The sequence below is a fragment of the Somniosus microcephalus genome, chromosome 17 (assembly GCF_052327205.1).
Source record: "Somniosus microcephalus isolate GS21.2 chromosome 17, FLI_Smic_1.0, whole genome shotgun sequence".
NCBI lineage: Eukaryota > Metazoa > Chordata > Chondrichthyes > Squaliformes > Somniosidae > Somniosus > Somniosus microcephalus.
The window spans coordinates 53,821,505-53,841,279 of NC_141003.1; the positions used below are offsets into that span (position 1 = coordinate 53,821,505).

Genomic DNA, 19,775 nt, shown 5'->3' on the forward strand with positions numbered 1-19,775 from the left:
AATAACAAAAGGAAAATTAAAGTAGGGATGAGCAAGATAAACTCACAGGTAATGACAGAGAAATGGCAGAAGTATTGAATAACTATTTCGCCACAGATTTTACTAAAGAAGATAATGAAATAAACACTTCACTTGAGGATGAACTTAAAACTAATATTAATACAGTTGGGATAGAAAGGGAGCAAATAATTGACAACCAGCAAAACTAAAAGAGGATAAAACCCGAGGTCCAGATGATATGCACCCATGCATACTCAAGGAAACTAGGGAGGAGATAGCAGAGATATATGATAGTTTACATATATATGAATATATGTGTGTGTATATATGTGTATATATGTGTGTGTGTATATATTATGTTTATATAAGGGTTCCATAGAAGAAGTGATAGAAGAGCATCTAGAGACACAAAATATGATTTAAAAATACTCAGCATGGATTCCAAAAGGCTAAGTTGTGCTTAACTAACTTGATAGAATTCTTTGAAGAGGTAATAGAAGGAGTAGACAGGGGTAATATAGTAGATGTCATATATTTGGATTTTCAAAAGGCCTTTGATAAGGTACCACACGGCAGGCTCATGAAAAAGGTTAGGGCAAATAGCTGAATAGATAGAAAATTGGCTAAAAAATAGAAAGCAGAGAGTAGGGGTAAAGGGTAGTTCTTCAAATTGGAGGAAGGTAAAAAAATAACAGTGTTCGACAAGGCTCAGTACTGGGACCACTGTTACTCATAATTTACATTAATGATTTGGACTTGGGAACAAGTAATACAATATCAAAATTTGCAGATGAAACCAAATCGGGAGCATAGCTAACACTGAGGAAGAATGAAACCAGAAGACATTAGAAAACTTGCAGACTGGGCAGTTAAGTGACAAATTAACTTTAACATAAATAAATGTAAGGTGATGCACTTTGGTAGGAAAAATAGAAACATCACCTACACCTTTGAAAATAAGAAACTGAATGGATAGAAGAGCAAAGGGATCTAGGGATACAGGTGAAAAAAATCATAAAAAGCAGCATCGCAGGTTAGTAAAGCAATTAAAAATGCTAGCAAAGCACTGGGATTTATTTATAAGGCTATAGAATTCAAAAGTAGTGAAGTTATGTTAAAGTTGTATAGGACCCTAGTCAGGCCGCAGTTAGAGTATTGTGCACAGTTCTGATCTCCATACTATAAAAAGAACATAGAAGCACTGGAGAAAGTGCAAAAAAGATTTACAAGGATGGTCAGAGAACTGAGAGATTACAGCTAGTGGGAAAGATTGAAAAGGTTGTGGCTTTTTTCTTTAGAGAAGAGGTGACCTAAGTAGAGGTGACCTGATAGAGGTCTTTAAAATTATGAATGAATTGGACAGAGTAGTTATAGAGAGAATGTTTCCATTTGTGGAAAAATCTAAAACTAGGGGCTATAAATACAAGATAGTTACTAATAATTCCAATAGGGAAATGAGGAGACATTTCTTTACTCAGGGAGTGGTTAGAATGTGCAACTTGCTATCACAGGAAGTGATTGAGGCAAATAGCTTAGATGCTTTCTAAAGGAAACTAGATGAGTACCTGAGAGGTAAGGGAATAGAAAGATATGTTGAAAGGCTATAATGAGGTAGATAGAATGGGACGAAACTCGTGTAAAGTATAAACATCAGCACAGGCTAGTTGGGCTGAATGGCCTGTTCTGTGCTCTTTATTCTGTGTAATATCTTCTCCGTTTTAGTTTTCTCCTTCCCTCTTGTTTATCTCTGTTCCCATGCCCTATATCATTCTTTGGCCAAGAGGATGAGAATGCACTCTATTACCTGGTTGCTGCACCACTAGTTGCTCAGAGGTGCATCAGTACTCTTTGTAGTTGGGTAAAAATGACAAATTATGGATGACTCCTTATTTAAGTGGTAGGCTCCCTTCTATTTAAGCCAAAAGTCTAAAAATATCTTTTTGGATGTCAACATTAAACGATCGACAAGATGGAAAATCTTTTAGGTTTTTTTTGCTTTTTAAATGGAAAAATAAAAGTGCAACCATGTTTGTATATTTGCAAAATTTTAGCTTGTTCTAAAATTTTCTTTTTGTTGTTGTTTATTGGCTTAAAAAATCCCTTCTGTATTGTTTTTATGCATTGTTATTGTCCAACTAATAGGGTGTTGTGAGCCTAGTATTCATGGGTAAATGAACCTGTTATAGCAAGAGAATTCGGGCATTAACATCATGATAAAAAGAATCAAATTGCCGCTGTGGTGTCCTTATAATCGTAACATTCACACCCAAAATGCAAGATTGTGTCAGAGACTCGGAGCTGTCAAATGTTCACTCTTTGATTCTTCTTCCCCCTAAAGTCTGAAAGAAATGAAAGCCGCCCGAGGATCAAACCTGATTTTCAGTCCAACCAAGCCTTCCGACGTCGTGTGGACTTCAACCACACAGCTGTCCACATCCCCACAGACATCTACGAGGGCTGTGAGTATTCTCTGCTCTTTGCATTCTGTAGCTATTTTTTAAAAGCACCAAATTCTCTTTGGTACATGAATGCTACCCTTGAACAGTTTCAGTTGAAAATGGCAGGCGTCAGTGTACAGTGTGTGACATGTCACTTTACATCAAGGCTCTGTCTGAAAGAGAGCAGCAGGATTTTCACTCGAGCCTACTGTTCAAATAGAAATCATTTTGTAGCTTAGATCTTTGGAGGACATCGGGGAGATTATTCAAGAAAACGCAGCTGCCATAGAAACTGTCGGTCTTTGTGCTTATTTACTTCTTATTTAGACTATGAGGATTGTCTGGCTTCTGAAGGAGACTGAGCAGAGCTTTAAAACTGAGATGATATAAAATTGCACAGTAAATGTGCTTGATGATGTCTAAAATGAATCCAGATAGAGATCTTAAGCACTTTCATTGTTGTAAGCTTTTGCCGTTTTCGCGACGTAATGGTATTTAATGCAGATAAATCAGTTCTCCACTTAGCTTGCACTCTAAGATAATGATTCCTTCAGTTGTGTGCTTCATGTGACATTGTGCACTGGTACTTTTTCATATGCCATACATGCTATTCACAGGCTTTGGTAATAGAATTTGATTTAATGTCTACTAATATTTAGTCCACTTGTGTCTATGTGAATTCCCATTCAATACCCATGTTCATCTTCTCTGACAGACAAACAAGTAACACTTGGAGACTGTCCCATTGGAGTGAAAAATCCCAATGCTTCCTCCATACTGCAGTGTGGCATGTGCAGTGCTGGTTGTTTTGCAGTACAATCTGAAAGAGATGTATTTTCACATCTTCAGGCGCTGTATCAAACATTGCTCAGTATTTCTAAGCACTGGAACACAATCCATATGTAAATGTAAAAGTGTCTGGAAATCATTTTTATCCTACTCAGTTTGGAAGCTGCAGTGTCCAAATATTTGATTGTAAAATGCAATAAATGTACCGCATGCTGTGGTTGAAATTGAGAATGTAACCCCAGGGTGTGATTTGAAACCTTATATATTATCTTTGAACAGAGATTTGTTTTTCATTGTAATGAATACATCAACAAGAGTCTTCAGTGCAGCCAAGCAGTGAGAAAATGCTGATTTTGTTTTTTGTTTTTGTGCCACTTAGCTTGCTTTATACTGCGACTAAAGCATTGGTGCAAAGGAAAACTACAAGTACCATTTGCTGATCAGTAATTCAAGGCTTTCAAGCCTTTCCAAGTAACTTTCAATAATCGTTGCCTCTTCTACATTTGTCGTGTTTCCACACAATTTTGTGCCACCTTCAAAATAATTTATGGAGGTTATGAAAAGTCATGGTCCGAGGACTGATCTCTCTCATGCTTCACTAATCATTCCTTCCTAACATGAATAATGACAATATTCTACTGCCAAGCCAATTTTCAATCCAGTTCACTGTTTCTATGTTTATTCTGAGTCCCTATTTTGCTGTAAGGAGCCAATAATGTGATCTCCGGTGCTGTGCATGGGGCTGGTTCCCTGCACAATGGGGCAGTGAACCTATAAAGTGTCCGATATACTCTGCTATCAGTAACACAAGCCAAAAGCATCTTAGGCACTTCAAGCCTGTTTGCCATTGTGTGCTAGGCTCATTAAAATCCCAATTCTCATGCAGATGAGGAGAGTCTCTTTGGCAGGTAATTGCTAAGAATATGAGTGAATGCCTAGACAGTGCTCCATAGGTTAAACACTTATATAAAATGGGAATTGCTGGGGAGGCCTCTTCAGTTAGGCCCTTGCTCTTAAAGGTACATTGATGTTTTGTATATTGGTTTGGAAGTAATTTCTCTCTGCTATATTGCTGATGAATGAAAGAAGATAGGGATACCTCTTGGAACCTACTGTTAGCTTCCTAAAGCTCTACTACTTGTCACCCATGCCTGTTTGTTCAATAAATGGTATTTTTTTGCTGAAACTGTAAGAAACAATAGGTATCACTATGGGTATACATCTCTATTTGTAGCTTATGGAAGAAAAGGTTCAGAGATGCACATCAGACTGGTGTGTTTTCATCTTAGACACTCTATTAAGACCCATCCATATACCATCACTTGTCTGTACAGGGCCGGGCTCTTGTATTTGGACATGCCTGAAGACACAATGAATTCAGTACCTAAGATTCCTGAAGAAGGCCATAACAGAACTATGCCTAGTCTTGAAGCCAGACTAGGATGGCTGAATCATTGGTCATGAAGGTTACAGCTGCCGTGAACTTTTATACAGCAGGCTCCTTTAAAGTGACTACGGGAGATCTCTGGCACATCTCCAAACCTTCATGTAGGTCTCTGATGCATTGTTTGTTGGGCCAGTGAGCTCATCAGTTTCCCTTTGTAAAGCAGATAGCAGCACAAAAGAGCCCATGAATCTACTGTGTGGCAGGATTCCCCAGGATGCAAAGCTTATTTGGCTGTATTCATGTGGCAATAGTGCCCCAACCCCACTCGTGAACAGACAGTGCTACCACTCCTTAAGTATGAAGTTACTCTGTGCCCATTCAAACAGAATTTTGCATGTGAATGCCCTTACCCCCTGACAGCACCCATGGTTCCTTCATCCTGTGACATCCCATAGTGGTCTGTGCCAAGGTGTTACATCTTCAGTTTATTAATAAATGTGTGCACAAATACCTGCATTTGTTACATATTTCTAGGGGACCCCTGCAGAGCATAAAATTCAATAATGATATACTTGCCGATAACCTGCTGACAACAAGGTTTTGTGTCTGTCCTCTTTCTATTAAAGAAAATAGATTTCAATAAAACAACCTGGTTGAATTGAAAGCCCTTAGCAGATGCACAACAATGAGCTTGTACAATTTTCAGTTGGTGCTCTAGATTCAAGAGCTTATTTTACTTTCTGATGAGGCACCTAACTTTACAAGGAATGAGGTTGGCCTGAAGTAGATTTAGAAAGTCAAAATGCCATTGTCTCTACTTGAAAAACAATGATCAGACAGCTGGGCTATGTTTCTTCATTTTGTAAATTTACCTTAACAGACTTAGGGCCGGTGTAGGTTGCTCAAAGGTGTCACTAAGCAAATGGGGATATTCAACCAGCCCGACAACTTGTGAATGTGGAACTGAGGCACAGACTATGCAACATCTCCTGCAATGTCCATCGTTCGAGGAACCCTGCACTGTTGCAGATCTTGCCGAATTCAACAACAAGGCGCAAAAATGTGTCCAGTTCTGGCTGGGCTATGTATAGACTGTCCGTGGACACAATAAGAAGAAGACCCCAGGACAGGCACTCCCTATTTGGTGTATCTTGCATATCACTTTCATGTTGTTGGACTTCTAAATAATAGAAATGTTCTACTATTAGATCACAGCCATCTTGTCTGTGGGATTAGGAATGATTTCTGCCATCCCCTATTGCAAACTTAGGGCTGGATTTTAATACTGGAGGCGTGAAGGAGGCGGGACTGCAACTTTCGAGGTTGTAGTCCCGCCTCCATTGAGTTGTGGCCAACCCACGCGATTTTCACTTGATTGACCTTGTTGAGCCCGCTCAGCAACAGGTGATGTCACAGATTGACATTTCATCTGTTAAGAGCTTTTGACAGATGAAATATCACCGTTTGACAGCTCTTTGAAGCTGTCAAACACTGACAATCTCTATTCCAAGTTAATTCCTTCCTCTCAGGCTGATTTAGAGATCTCTCCAGAACAGAAAGCTGAATGCTGCAACTTTTGACAGCTCGCAGCCATTCTGCTTTCTGTGCCGGTGAGAGAGGGACTCCCGAGACCTGAAGGAAGGAAGGCTGTAAAGGTAAGTAAAACTTCTTTAAACACTTTACACACACCAAACACACTTACCTCTGCACTCATGCACCCATCACTCACCTGAACAAAGGACATCTCGACCCCTCCAAGCCCTTCAGCCCGACGGTTCGCCTCGCTAATTTGGCGTGGTTTGGAGCCGTTGGGAATCCCACACTTCACGGATAAAAATAGGGATTAGGCTAAAAACTGCCTGTTAACTACCTGTTAACAGGCAGTTAATTGGCACTAATCCCCTTCCCGCCTCGGGGAGGCGGCTCCCAGCACAGGTCAGGTATCCGCCTCCTTTGAAACTGGCATGGAGGCGGGTTGGGGCGGGATGGGTTCGTGCCCCCCGATTTCGAGATTTTAACCCCCTACACGCCTCCAATCCCGCCTCCATGGCCCAATGAAAATCCTGCCCATAATGTGAAAAACTCATTCAGCATCTCAGCCCTTGACTAGTCCAAACAATTCCTTCAGATTTAGACTTCCCAGGCTGTGCCCCACACAGATATAATCCAACGTGTTTCCACAATGCCCCAGGATTCCTAACTAGTTTATTTTTCTCATCACCCCTTTTGGTTTTAACTTGCAACCTGATCTCCCCCGTTTCCCAGCTTCTGACAAGCACAACAGTTTGTTTTCTGTACTGTTCTGAACTGCTCTGTCCTTGGTGGAGATTTGCTGCAGTGCCACTTTTGGTGATGATTGTCGTAAGTAAGTCCGTTGTTTGCCGCAATTCTCCAGGGCCGATTCAAAGCCAACATTTGCCGAGAAACTCACTATGATACACCACAGCGATGATAGAGGCAATCCAAGGAGCTTGGGAGTGGTGCTACCGCTCAGATGCCGGTCAGGTGTATGCACAGGTCAGTTTCATCTGGCCAATGTTTGATTGCTCAAGCATCGAAGGCAGAAAGGATAAATAAATTAACCACAGCACGAGTATGAGGAGAGATTGGGTCGATTAGGCTTATATTCGCTGGAGTTTAGAAGAATGAGAGGGGATCTCATTGAAACTTATAAAATTCTAACAGGACTAGACAGACTAGATGCAGGAAGGATGTTCCCGATGGTGGGGGAATCCAGAACCAGGGGTCACAGTCTAAGGATAAAGGGGTAAGCCATTTAGGACTGAGATGAGGAGGAATTTCTTCACCCAGAGAGTGGTGAACCTGTGGAATTCTCTACCACACAAGGCAGTTGAGGCCAATTCATTAAATATATTCAGGAAGGCGTTAGATATATTTCTTAAGACTAAAGGGATCAAGGGATATGGGGAGAAAGCAGGGACAGGGTACTGAATTTGGATGATCAGCCATGATCGCATTGAATGGCGGAGCAGGCTTGAGGGGCCGAATGGCCTACTCCTGCTCCTATCTTCTATGTCTATGTTTCTATCAGTTTCTGGAAGAATGAGCTGAAGCTCCTTCTAAAACTTGGTTCAGTGCCTGCCTGCCACATTGGCCTCTGGGGTAACTTGGATTGCTGCAAATGCAGCAACTACTGTGGCTCAGAACTTTCAATGCAGTCGGCACAATGTGATGCCAGTTCCTCAAAAAAAGAGACAAAGGTCAGAATTGTAATCCTTTGACGGAGGGGGACTCGGAAGCAGCTGCGAAACACAGGAGGCGTGTCTCCTGCAGGCCCAGCCGAATATAACGGCAGGGCCTGATCTGCATTTGAAACCTCTGTTTCCCACCCACAGCCAGCCAGATGGAGAGGCTGGCTGGCTACGGGCACATAGGCCTGTGGTGATAGGCCGCAGAGAGGAGGGAGGGATCGATTGGAGGCCGGGGGCGGGGGTGGAGGGGGGGGGGTCGGCGGAGGGTGGCAGATGATCGGGGTGGGGGGGGTGGCTGGGGCGGAGGATGATCGGGGAGTGCTTGGGCGGGGCCGGTGGGGTGGGGGTGTGGGCGCTGTCGGAGTCTCTGATCTCATTAAATGGCGGAACAGGCTCGAGGGGCCGAATGGCCTACTCCTGCTCCTATCTTCTATGTTTCTATGTTACGAGCAAAATAAATCCGAGCAGGGGAGAATTAGTTGATGTTTTTGTTTGTTGAATTACTCTTCTAAGTGTTTGTAAGATTAGTTACATTTGCTATTCCTTCCATGATGCTGTTAAATATTTGGATATATGAACTCAAAGATATCAAATACATTCAAATTATTTTTTTTTTAAAACCTTGCGGATTGAGAAAGAAATGGGAACAACAGAGAAGGACAGTGAACTGGAGTCAAATCAGGCACAGAAAGAGAAATAGAGAGGGAAAGAAAAATTGGATTCACAGAGAATAGAGGCAGAAAGGAAAAGTAAGAAAACAAATTTTAAATAAAAAAAATTGAAATTTTTAGAATCTCAAAGAATTTAAGTCAACCAGCAAGTTATGAAGATTCACAATTCAAGGCGTATATCTCTTTCGCCTGAACTTGCTGGCCGATTTGTGCATTAATAATGGTGCGCGTCGTGATCACGCCGTTATTTTTCCAGCAAGGTTTGGGCCTATAGAGTGGTACTTCTGAATTTTGGAGCTGACCAAATGGACTGCAATGGCCTTTTCCAGTCCTGCTAATAGGAGACTCGATCTGCTCAGGGGTCCTGTGTTTTATGATGTGAGCACAAGTCAAAAGTGAGGTTAGAAGTCTGGATTTTAACACCCTGATTTACACATCTTCTAAAAATGTGATTCAGAATTACTTAAATGAATGTAGTTCATTCTCCCAAATGTAACAATTTCCACTTAATTTCTAGATGTTTAAAATAAGGATGCGACTGCTGCCAATGAATCGGAAATGTTCTGCGCCTGCGCGCTTCTGGTTCTTAACGATCTCATATTTGCGACGATGGAAAACATTTGCGCAGCTGTCGGCCGCGACCCAGGAACTTGTTTTGATCGAGCTGCCTGGAGCTGGGGTTGGAACCATGCACCCAGCCAGCAGGAACCCATCTCCGAGGCTGCTGTGGCCTCTCTTGCACACGGCCGCTGGTGGTTGGTGGTGCGCAGAGCTCGGCTGGAGTTGCGGAGTGAGAGACCGCCACACACCTGGGGTTGTCGACCTTTCGCCGGATGAACAGAGCCGACTTTTTGTTAATTTGTTAATCGGACCTGGATGTCTATTGCCCATTCCTAGTTGTCCTTGAGAAGGTGGTGGTGAGCTGCCTCCTTGAACCGCTGCAGTCTGTGTGGTGAAGGTACTCCCACAGTGCTGTTAGGTAGGGAGTGCCAGGATTTTGACCCAGCGACGATGAAGGATCGGCGATATACTTCCAAGTCAGGATGGTGTGTGACTTGGAGGGGAACTTGGAGGTGGTGGTGTTCCCATGCACCTGCTACTCTTGTCCTTCTAGGTGGTAGCGGTCGCGGGTTTGGGAGGGGCTGCCGAAGAAGCCTTGGCGAGTTGCTGCAGTGCATCTTGTAGATGGTACACACTGCAGCCACGGTACGCCGGTGGTGGAGGGAGTGAATGTTTCAGGTGGTGGATGGGGTACCAATCAAATGGGCTGCTTTTCCTGGATGGTGTCGAGCTTCTTGAGTGTTGTTGGAGCTGCACGCATCCAGGCAAGTGGAGAGTATTCCATCACACTCCTTACTTGTGCCTTGTAGATGGTAGAAAGGCTTTGGAGAGTCAGGAGGTGAGACACTCACTGCAGAATACCTAGCCTCTGACCTGCTCTTGTTGCCACAGTATTTATGTGGCTGGTCCAGTTACATTTCTGGTCAATGGTGACCCCCAGGATGTTGATGGTGGGGGATTCGGTGATGGTAATGCCGTTGAATGTCAAGGGGAGATGGTTAGACTCGCGCTTGTTGGAGATAGTCATTGCCAGGCACTTTTGTGGTGCAAATGTTACCTGCCACTTATCAGCCCAAGCCTGAACGTCGTCCATGTCTTGTTGCATGCGGGCATGGACTGCTTCATTATCAGAGGAGTTGTGAATGGCGAACATCCCCATTTCTGACCTTATGTTGGAGGGATGGTCATTGATGAAGCAGCTGAAGATGGTTGGGCCTAGGACACTGCCCTGAGGAACTCCTGCAGCGATGTCCTGGGACTGTGATGATTGACCTTCAACCACCACAACCATCTTTCTTTGTGCTAGGTATGACTCCAGCCGGTGGAGTGTTTTCCCCCCGATTCCCATTGACTTCAGTTTTACTAGGGCTCCTTGATGCCGACGGTTTTCTCAGCGCGCATATCACCCTATTCTGCCGTACTCGCGCACTTGCTGGAACTGCACAGGGTGCTTACAAAGTAATCACCCAGGCCTCAGTCCCCCCGACGCCCGGGGCCTCGCTCCCCCCCCGACGCCCGGGGCCTCGCTCCCCCCCCGACGCCCGGGGCCTCGCTCCCCCCCGACGCTCGGGGCCTCGCTCCCCCCCGACGCCCGGGGCCTCGCTCCCCCCCGACGCTCGGGGCCTCGCTCCCCCCCCACGCCCGGGGCCTCGCTCTCCCCCCCACTCCTGTTCAGTGGCTTGCGTTGCTTGATTGAAGCGGTGGGCGATGCCTGGCGGCTAAGGCTTCCCAGGTGTTCCTTTCACAGCAAAAACAGAGGATTCCTCACGCCTAGGCCCTCGGCTCGATCTAAAGCAGTTTTGGTGTAAGAGGGACCCGACCGACATTGGACTTGGCACAAAACCACACCATCATTTGCGCATGCGCACCTCTTTTCAATCGGGTCACACGTTGTGATGTAGTGATGCGCAGAACGCCATGGCGCAGCTTCCGGTCGTTGGCAGGAGTTGCTCCGTTAAAATAATCATTATGATAATCATTTAACCCTTCCTTGACCCTTTCACAAGCAATTTCATATCAGCCTGTTTACTCTACCTTGGCGGTCGATAGTAATTACTTTGTGACTGGTAGTTTACCATTGTTTTCATTGTGGAGGTCTGCTCAAATCAATTTCTATTTTACCCCCTAAGGATATGTCTGCCCTCTCACAGCTTGCATACTCTATCACCCCTGACCAACGAGGCTTGCCTCCTCTCTCTCTACAACTCAATATTTTAAAAACTTTCCCTTTCAACATTTTATCAGCGTTGTGGCTTCAGCCATGATTCAGTTCAGCCTGTTAGATGCCCATTCTTTCTGCTTATACAGTCCTGGAACTTTCATATTGCTTGTTATATTGGTGTAAAAATACTTCTCATTCTGATAACTTTTTCTACTTTTCCTTCCTGTAACAACTTGTTTTTTTTTAATTTCACATTTGAAATAATGTATGATTCACATGAGTTATCTAGTTTTCCTGTCTGAAAATTAACTCCTCAATATTCTTTCTCTCAATGGTCTGTATTCAAACTGTCACTGAGGCTGGAATTTTCCCAGTGTTCAGGGGGTGAGTTTGGAGGTGGGTCCGCTGTCAAAGTAGCAAAGATTGACAGCGGGTAGGAAACTCGCTGTCAACCCGTCTCCACGCGAGTCTCCCAGGTGTTGGGTCTGTCTGCGCAGAACTGACCCGACACCAAGCGGCAGGGGGAGACGATTTAGATAATTAAATGGCTTGTTAAGAGCCAATTTAATACTATTTTGAGGCTTCCTTCCAATTTTACGTTCTCCCCCACGGGTTACCCGCTGCTCGGGGAACACGCCAGCTCACCCTGGCATGAGTTGAGTCTGCTTTCATGTTTCTGATAAGCTGACAGCTACAGAAGTGGTGGGAAGGATGCCATGTTGCAGATGGTCAGTTTCAGAGTGCAGAAATTGTTGGTTATTGCATTTGTAAGACATATAGAGATTTCTTTAGCTTGCAAGTGTTTAGAGCCAACTGTATGTTCAGTGCCACCTCATTGGAAAAACTTCTCTCACCATTGACAGATCGCTTCTGTCATCTCACCTGCAGCTGCCATCTATTGCAGCTACATCAGTGCCCTTGAAAAAATCAGACCTTGGTCCTCTGAATCCTTCCACGATCAGCCCAACACCAACATCATCACCAACCTTCTCCGCCATCACCTGATGCTGCACTGGACACGGGGCATCAGCACCTGACAACATTGCTGCCCGGAAGGCCAGCGATAGCATCACCATGGCCAGATTTACTTCACTTGACACTATAAACCTTGGCTGCCACATGATGCGCCAGGTTGACACCATCCCACACCAGCACCATGAAGCTTCCCTTTAATTTCCAAGCCATTCCATGCACACACATCACTATAGCGGGGTGGGGGGTGGGCGGGTGGTGGGGAAGTTATATCTGAACATTCACTGGAACACAGTAAGACACTTCTCAAAGTGCACTCAGATCAGTCCAATAAGGGGCAGTGTTGGAAAAATAGGTTTCAATGGATGACAACACGTTACCAGAAACTTCACATGGACATTGGCTAAAGCTCTCAAGTGCCTACCCTTGTGTGTTGTTAGTTGGTATATTTGCAGTAGGATGAGGGCGAGGGTGAGTGTGAGGGGTGGCTAGTGAGATGGGGAAGTGCTAATGTAGATGGAGAGGGATGGGTGGAGGTGCAAGGCAAGTTGGTGTGAGTAAGGATGTGCAGGAGTAGGGTATGGTAGGCAGAGTGATGGGGATGTGATGAGTGGCACAGCAGGACAAGGTTGAGTGTGGCTTTGCAGTAACGTTTTGTGATGTACTGAGATCATTGAAAGGTTTGCGCCATTGCAGTCTGGTCCTCCTGACGACATCCCTGCTTGTGCCCTCCAGTGCAATGTGCAACCAGACTGCGTTGGTGTCCTGGGGAGGTCTCTTCCACCCTTGGAAGGGAAGAGAACCTCCCTGCATGCTGTGACTCCCTCCATAAGCATATGGAGGGAGTCATTGGAGAGCCTGGGTGCAAGTGTCCACCTTTGTGCAGTGCTTGTCAGTTTTTGCAGCACCTCAATGCTGTCAAGCACTGACAGAACAACTGTCAAACTCAATGTGGCCATGGTCCCTTTAAGGAAACTGGCTGATGACGTGTCATCAAATGACATCATCAGACCCACTTCCTGTTAATTGGCCGGGGAGCCCACAGGGCGGGCTTAACAAGGCCAGTCAAGGGAAAATCCCTTTGACAGAGCGGCTGCAGCTGGGAGCGGGACTGGAACCGGGAAACCAGCTCTCCCGCCTCCATCCCGACACCAATGAGAAAATCGCGGCCTGAGTCCTTCCTTTAGGTTCCCTGTTGTATTGTGAGCCTAATGAGGCATTCTTCATTTAAATGTATCGTGAAATCAGCAAATTGTCTCCTTACATTTCCCACAGATAGGATGTTCCCAAATTAACTTAACCAACATGATGAAGAAAGTTTATTCATTCATTTTCTATTTCTGGGACCTTGCTGTGCACAAATTGGCTGCCATGTTTGCCTCATAACAATGGCGACTACACTTCAAAAAGTAATTCATTGACTGTGAAGTGTTTTGGGATTGAAAGTGCTATATAAATGAAATGTGTTCTTCTTTCTTGAAGTGAAATTAAATCGTTTAGTAAGAAATCACAGCCTGCCCATTTTCTCCAGATACTTCCGAATCTAAATAAAATCCAGCCCTTCATACATTAGAAGTTCAATAGTTATTACACCTTGCCTCCAGATACTGACCATCCATCGCCTCTGCTCACTGAGGTCTTTACTCTATTCAACCTGAGTTTTCCCTCAGAATCCTTAAAGAAAAATTCTGGAAGATAGAAGGAAGGACTGAAAAATAAATACCCAGTTTTTAGGATTATCAGGATCCCTTTTTATGTGGTACTCAGAAGCTACTGTGTGTGTATCTATATGTTGTTAAATATCTTGCACAGGACATGCAGTTCCTATCCATAGATGTTACTTCCTGTTGTCACAATTTTTGGTTGAGCTTTTATTTCCCATTAGCTTTTGCCATTATCCATCTGTGCTGTCATATGCGAAAAATGGCTTGACTGCACAAGTGTGGAGGGCATTAGTAATGGGGAACAACATACTCCTAGCATTATAGCTACTCTTGCACAATGGCGACCTGGTATTAGAGCTGGTAAATTACAGGAAGATAGCAATCAGTTTACAGAGTTATAATTTTCAGAAAGTTCAGGAGGGCAATGTGAATTAATTATAATTACAATCATATTTATATTATGTAACTTTAAATTACAATGCATTTTCTATTTTGTCAATAAATGCTCCCCCTTCCCCATCTTGCATAGTGGTGATGTCATCACAGTTATGTTGTGTTTGGCTGGAATACTCGAAGTGTGCTTAACATGATGGTAACTCTAAGTAGTGAATTTTCTAATTTTCTTGCTTAATTGTCGCCAGCGGCTCCATTCGCAGTCAGAGCTTTTAATAAGACTCAAGGGACTAAGTTAATCAATTTTCTGCTTTGAAATGCAAAGCCTCGTAGGTCAGTCATTTGTAGAGATCAACAAAGACTGCAGTGCCTTGGGCAACAATAGTATTGTAGCTTTCATAATAACTTTATATGGAATAATCCGGGGTTTGCAGTAATGGTGATACTGTGGTTAGAACGATCTAAACGGAATATATTTTATATAAAATAACAACGGGAACATAGCGAGAGATTTAAAGACTCCACTTAAATATTGTAAATGCAACTCTCCAAGTGATGGAGTATTCTTGCTGGCCATTTATGAGTAACACGGAAACCTGTAGTTTCCTGACTGAGGAGTACCAGTTAACCGTGCTGACACGCCATATAGTTTTCTGTCCATATTTCTGATGCTTTTCTGTGGACTTCATAGTTTGATGAAAGCAATAAAATAAGCTGCGGCTGGCTGACGACCAAATAGAAGTAAGGAAATGTAATAAAAACGATGTAAATGAACTAATCTGTACAGCATGTTGGCATTTTTAATAAACTATATAATACTGGATGAAAAAAGGCAGCACTAATGGATGACCTATGTAGAACCTAGCTAAATATATCATGATTTTGTCTGTGTTGGATTAAAATTATGCTCAAGAAATTGCTGCTGCTGTGATTTTTTTTTCCGTATAATTTGCGCATTTATCCAACTTTACCCCTCAAATTTGTTTCTACTGTTCTTTTGACCTGCAACCTTTTCCTGCCCTTCAAAATTAACTTTGTTCCTTCAGGGCATTTTTTTCCTCATTAGTTTCTTCCTCCTTCTGCTGCTGCCAATACGCTAACTCTATCCCCATCCAATAGCAGGAAATTTGGATTTTTACCAAATACCATTTACTGTCTCCTCATTCCCTTCCACAGGACACGCTATTGGGTGCTAGGCATTATGGGTAGGGACAGCTGCCAATAATTATCGATAGCAAAATACTGCAGATGCTGGAAATCCGAAATAACAACAGAAAATGCTGGAAAAACTCAACAGGTCAGGCAACATCTGTGGAGAGAAATTTGAGTTGACGTTTCGGGTCGAAACCCTTCTTCAAAACTGGAATGAAAATAAAATAGATCGAAGGCAGGACTGCGATCGAACAAAAGAAGTAAAAGAGACAATAAAAGGTATTTGAAACCAGACGAGATGGTAATAGGCCAGTGAAGACAAAAGACAGCTGAGATTAGGTGTGAAGTGTACTGGCAGGATAAGAGATAGCTGCCAGGTGGGAGAGAGAACAAAAGGAAAGGGGGGGGGCGGTGAAAGGAAGACCCGAAACAAAGGGGTGGAAAAAATTATAAGTAAAAAAGTAATAGGGGCCGAGGTTATGATCTGAAATTGTTGAACTCGATATTGAGTCCGGAAGGCTGCAACGGCCCTCGACCGTGTCCGTTCTATCTCCCGCACTTCTGCCCTCACCCCTGCCCCTCCCTCCCGGAACCACGATAGGGTTCCCCTTGTCCTCACCTTTCACCCCACCAGCCTCCACATTCAACGGATCATCCTCCGCCATTTCTGCTACCTCCAAAGTGATCCCACCACCAAATGCATCTTCCCCTCCCCTCCCCTTTCAGCATTCTGTAGGGACCGCTCCCTCCGAGACACCCTAGTCCACTCCTCAATCACCCCAAACAGCCCTTCCCCTTCGCCTGGCACCTTCCCGTGCAAGCGCAGGAGATGTAACACCTGCCCCTATACCTCCCCCCTTCCCACTGTCCAAGGCCCCAAATACCCCTTCCAGGTGAAACAGCGATTTACTTGTACTTCTTGCAATCTAGTATACTGTGTTCACTGCTCACGATGCGGTCTCCTCTACATTGGGGAGACCAAACGCAGAATGGGTGACCGCTTTGCGGAACACCTCCGTTCAGTCCGTACGGGTGACCCCGAGCTTCCGGTCGCCTGTCATTTTAATTCACCGCTCCATTCCCACTCGGACCTCACCGTCCTTGGCCTCTTGTATCGTTCCACGGAAGCTCAACGTAAACTCGAGGAACAGCACCTCATCTTCCGATTAGGCACTTTGCAGCCTTCCGGACTCAATATCGAGTTCAACAATTTCAGATCATAACCTCGGCCCCTATTACTTTTTTATTTATAAGTTTTTCCACCCCTTTGTTTTGGGTCTTCCTTCCCCCCCCCCCTTTCCTTTTGTTCTCTCTCCCACCTGGCAGCTATATCTTATCCTGCCAGTACACTTCACACCTAATCTCAGCTGTCTTTTGTCTTCACTGGCCTATTACCATCTCATCTGGTTTCGAATACCTTTTATTGTCTCTTTTACTTATTTTGTTCGATCGCAGCCCTGCCTTCGATCTATTTTATTTTCATTCCAGTTTTGAAGAAGGGTTTCGACCCGAAACGTCAACTCAAATTTCTCTCCACGGATGTTGCCTGACCTGCTGAGTTTTTCCAGCATTTTCTGTTGTTATTGCCAATAATTACTGCTGTTTTGCCCTCAGTGGATACTTTGTTTGGATATGTTTTGTTAGTGTTCATCGTTGCTAATCCAGTGGTTACAATTGTTTGGACTATAATTACAAAAAAAAAACAATTTAAGAGATTCCGCACTGCCCATTGTTCATTGCAGTGATTCCTCCTCCATGAAGCTCAATTAAAAACACATCTGTCTGAAATGTGCGGCAGTTGTTTAAATTTGAAGATATTAAACAATGAAGAACAGACTGATTCTGTTTTCTCCCTGTTCCTTGGTTTCCTTGGGTCACAATCCAACTGGAGCCTAGAGACAGCAGGCAGCCAAGTTCTAGGCCTGTCCTAGTGCCTCTATGATTTTGCTGTCAGAAGATATTCAAGAGCAAGATGGTGATGGCTCCTCTGCCAATTTTCCTCCCTCTGTCTGAGGACACTTGTGGCCTGTGCTTGGCACTTCTCCATAAGCATGAAGCTACTATCAGGCATCCATACTGTAGAGAACCAAAGATGACAACCCATGTCCTGCCAATCCACAACACTGAGCATTGGGGTTGTAACACATTACACCATTGTGGTGTAAAGTTTATTTTAATGGACCGTGAAACTTTGTGCAGATTGCATATAAATAGGTGGGCTCACATATTTGATCAATTCTTTGGAAACATGGCAGTTTTACACAGGACAATTGAGTTTACCAACAATTATTTCAAATAAAACCTGTTGTAAGATTTCAAATGAAAGAAGAAATTAATACAGTTTTTAGTGATGGCATTAACTCCTGCAGGTCACCCACAAACTACTGTCAGGACTCACCTAGTGATGTTTGCACCAGTCTCTGGATGCCACAAGAAAGTAATTTTAGTGACCCAGCAGGAATCTCACTGATTTTTTTTTTACCTTGAGGTATTCAGCCTCCACTCTGTTCTTTCCAACAGCAGCACAGCTGAAATTGAAATCTCAGCAGCATGGAGGCAGGGGCCAAACCTACTTATAGAATTATAGAATAGAACAGCACAGAAGGAGGCCATGCGGCCAACCGAGTCTGCGCCGGCTCTTTCGAAGAGCAATCCAGTTAGTCCCACTCCCCCGCTCTTTCCCCATAGCCCTGCAATTTTTTCTCCTTCAGGTATTTATCCAATTCCCTTTTGAAGGCTACTATTGAATCTGTATCCACCACCCTGTCATTGTGTAAAAAAGTCTTTCCTCCTGTCTTCTCACCATTGCAATGCCACACTGTTACCCTACACCAGTAGTACTCAAAATATGTCCCTTGGAAGATGTGTTGCTTCATGTTCCTTTGGGGGGTCTAACAGCTATTCACCAGCTCAGGGACGCTGCTAAAGCCGGTATATCAAAAATAGAGAGAGATGAGCATAGTGGATTTCAGCAGAAAGTTTGGGTAACCCTGACATAGACAAAGTGATGTCTAACTGAGTTGCTTAGGGAAATGAGGGTTATGAGGACATAATGGGTTCTGTAGTGCTGGGAGTAGGGGGTGAGACGTTGTCTGTGGGGACCAGCAAACCAGGGTGAATGGAAGTATGAGGATAGATGAATGCACTGGAGTTCTGTTTAATTACCTTCAGGAATCAGGCAACATTTTTATAGAACCTTCACTTCAGAAGATTAAATGGGCGGGGTTGGGTCTGTCGAAAGTGTGCACATGATGAGCTGAGTGGCCATATCTTGTTCCATCCTTGATTATGTTTTATATTTAAACTTTTGCTTCTGGTAACAGTTCCAGGCTACACGTGAATTTTAGGAACATGCTGAATATTTGCTTTTGTCTCTGCAATTTCCCAGCATTTTGATGGGAAAATAGAATATGAGAGTAAATTAGCGAGAGACATAAAAAAACAGACTGTAAAAGCTTCTATAGGTATGTAAAAAGGAAAAGATTAGTGAAAGTAAATGTGGGTCCCTTGAGACAGGAGAAATTCTAATGGGGAATAAGGAAATGGCAGTGAAATTAAACAAATACATTGGCCGCGAATTTGCCGGCGCTCAGAGGGCGGGTTTGGAGGTGGGTCGGGAGTAAAAGTCTAACTGAGTGACGGCGGGTTGTGAACCTGCCGCCATCCCGTTTCCATGCTACTTAAGTGTCGGGTCTGGGAGTCCCGATCAGACCCGACACCAAACGACGGGAGAGGCATTTAAGGCAATTAACAGCTTGTTAACTGTCTAGATAATATTTTAACTGCCCATTCTGATTTTTGAGCATTTTCTGCCTGTTGCCCGTCGTCCGACAAACACACCAGCTGCATCCTGCTGGGTTTAGGAAGGAGCTGAATTGTTGGCAGCTGCTCCAGCATGGCTGAGTTTCAAATGCCACAATTTAATGGTTTGAAGTTTTGGCAAACATTTTGCAACTCTATTGATCTTGTGAGTGTTCAAGCTGAGATCCATCTGCAGTGTGCCCTCCTTGGAATATCCTCTGGCCACTTTGACTGAGCGCTTGCAACCTCTATTCCTCAACTGAGATATATACCAGCGGAATGGGAACCATTTATATCATTTCATCCTGGTCCTCGGATCTGGAGGAAGAACAGCCGCAGCAACAACACAACCAGGCACAACAGCAGCACCAACAGCAGGAGCGCCAACCTCCTCCTCACCCACCTGATGATGCGCAGGGCAGAGGGCATCAGCGCAGGCCTGCACCTCGCCACAGGAGATACCCCAACACAGGGTTTACAGCCCGAGGATGAGCTTCCTCAACATGACTGAGCAGCAGTGTCAAAGGAGGCTGAGACTTTCAAGAGACGTAGTCGCTGACATTTGCGCAATGCT

General features: G+C 44.2%; 1 protein-coding gene across 7 annotated transcripts in view; it reads left to right on the forward strand.

Annotated features, from left to right (window-relative positions):
* The window catches only part of LOC147105722 (voltage-dependent calcium channel subunit alpha-2/delta-1-like), an 856,467-nt gene that overhangs the window by 402,332 nt on the left and 434,360 nt on the right, over positions 1-19,775 (forward strand). For all 7 annotated transcript variants that reach the window (XM_086010352.1, XM_086010353.1, XM_086010355.1 and 4 more), the window contains one exon: positions 2,339-2,459. In XM_086010352.1, coding sequence (XP_085866478.1) covers positions 2,339-2,459 — 121 coding nt within the window. The remainder of the gene's footprint in view (positions 1-2,338; positions 2,460-19,775) is intronic.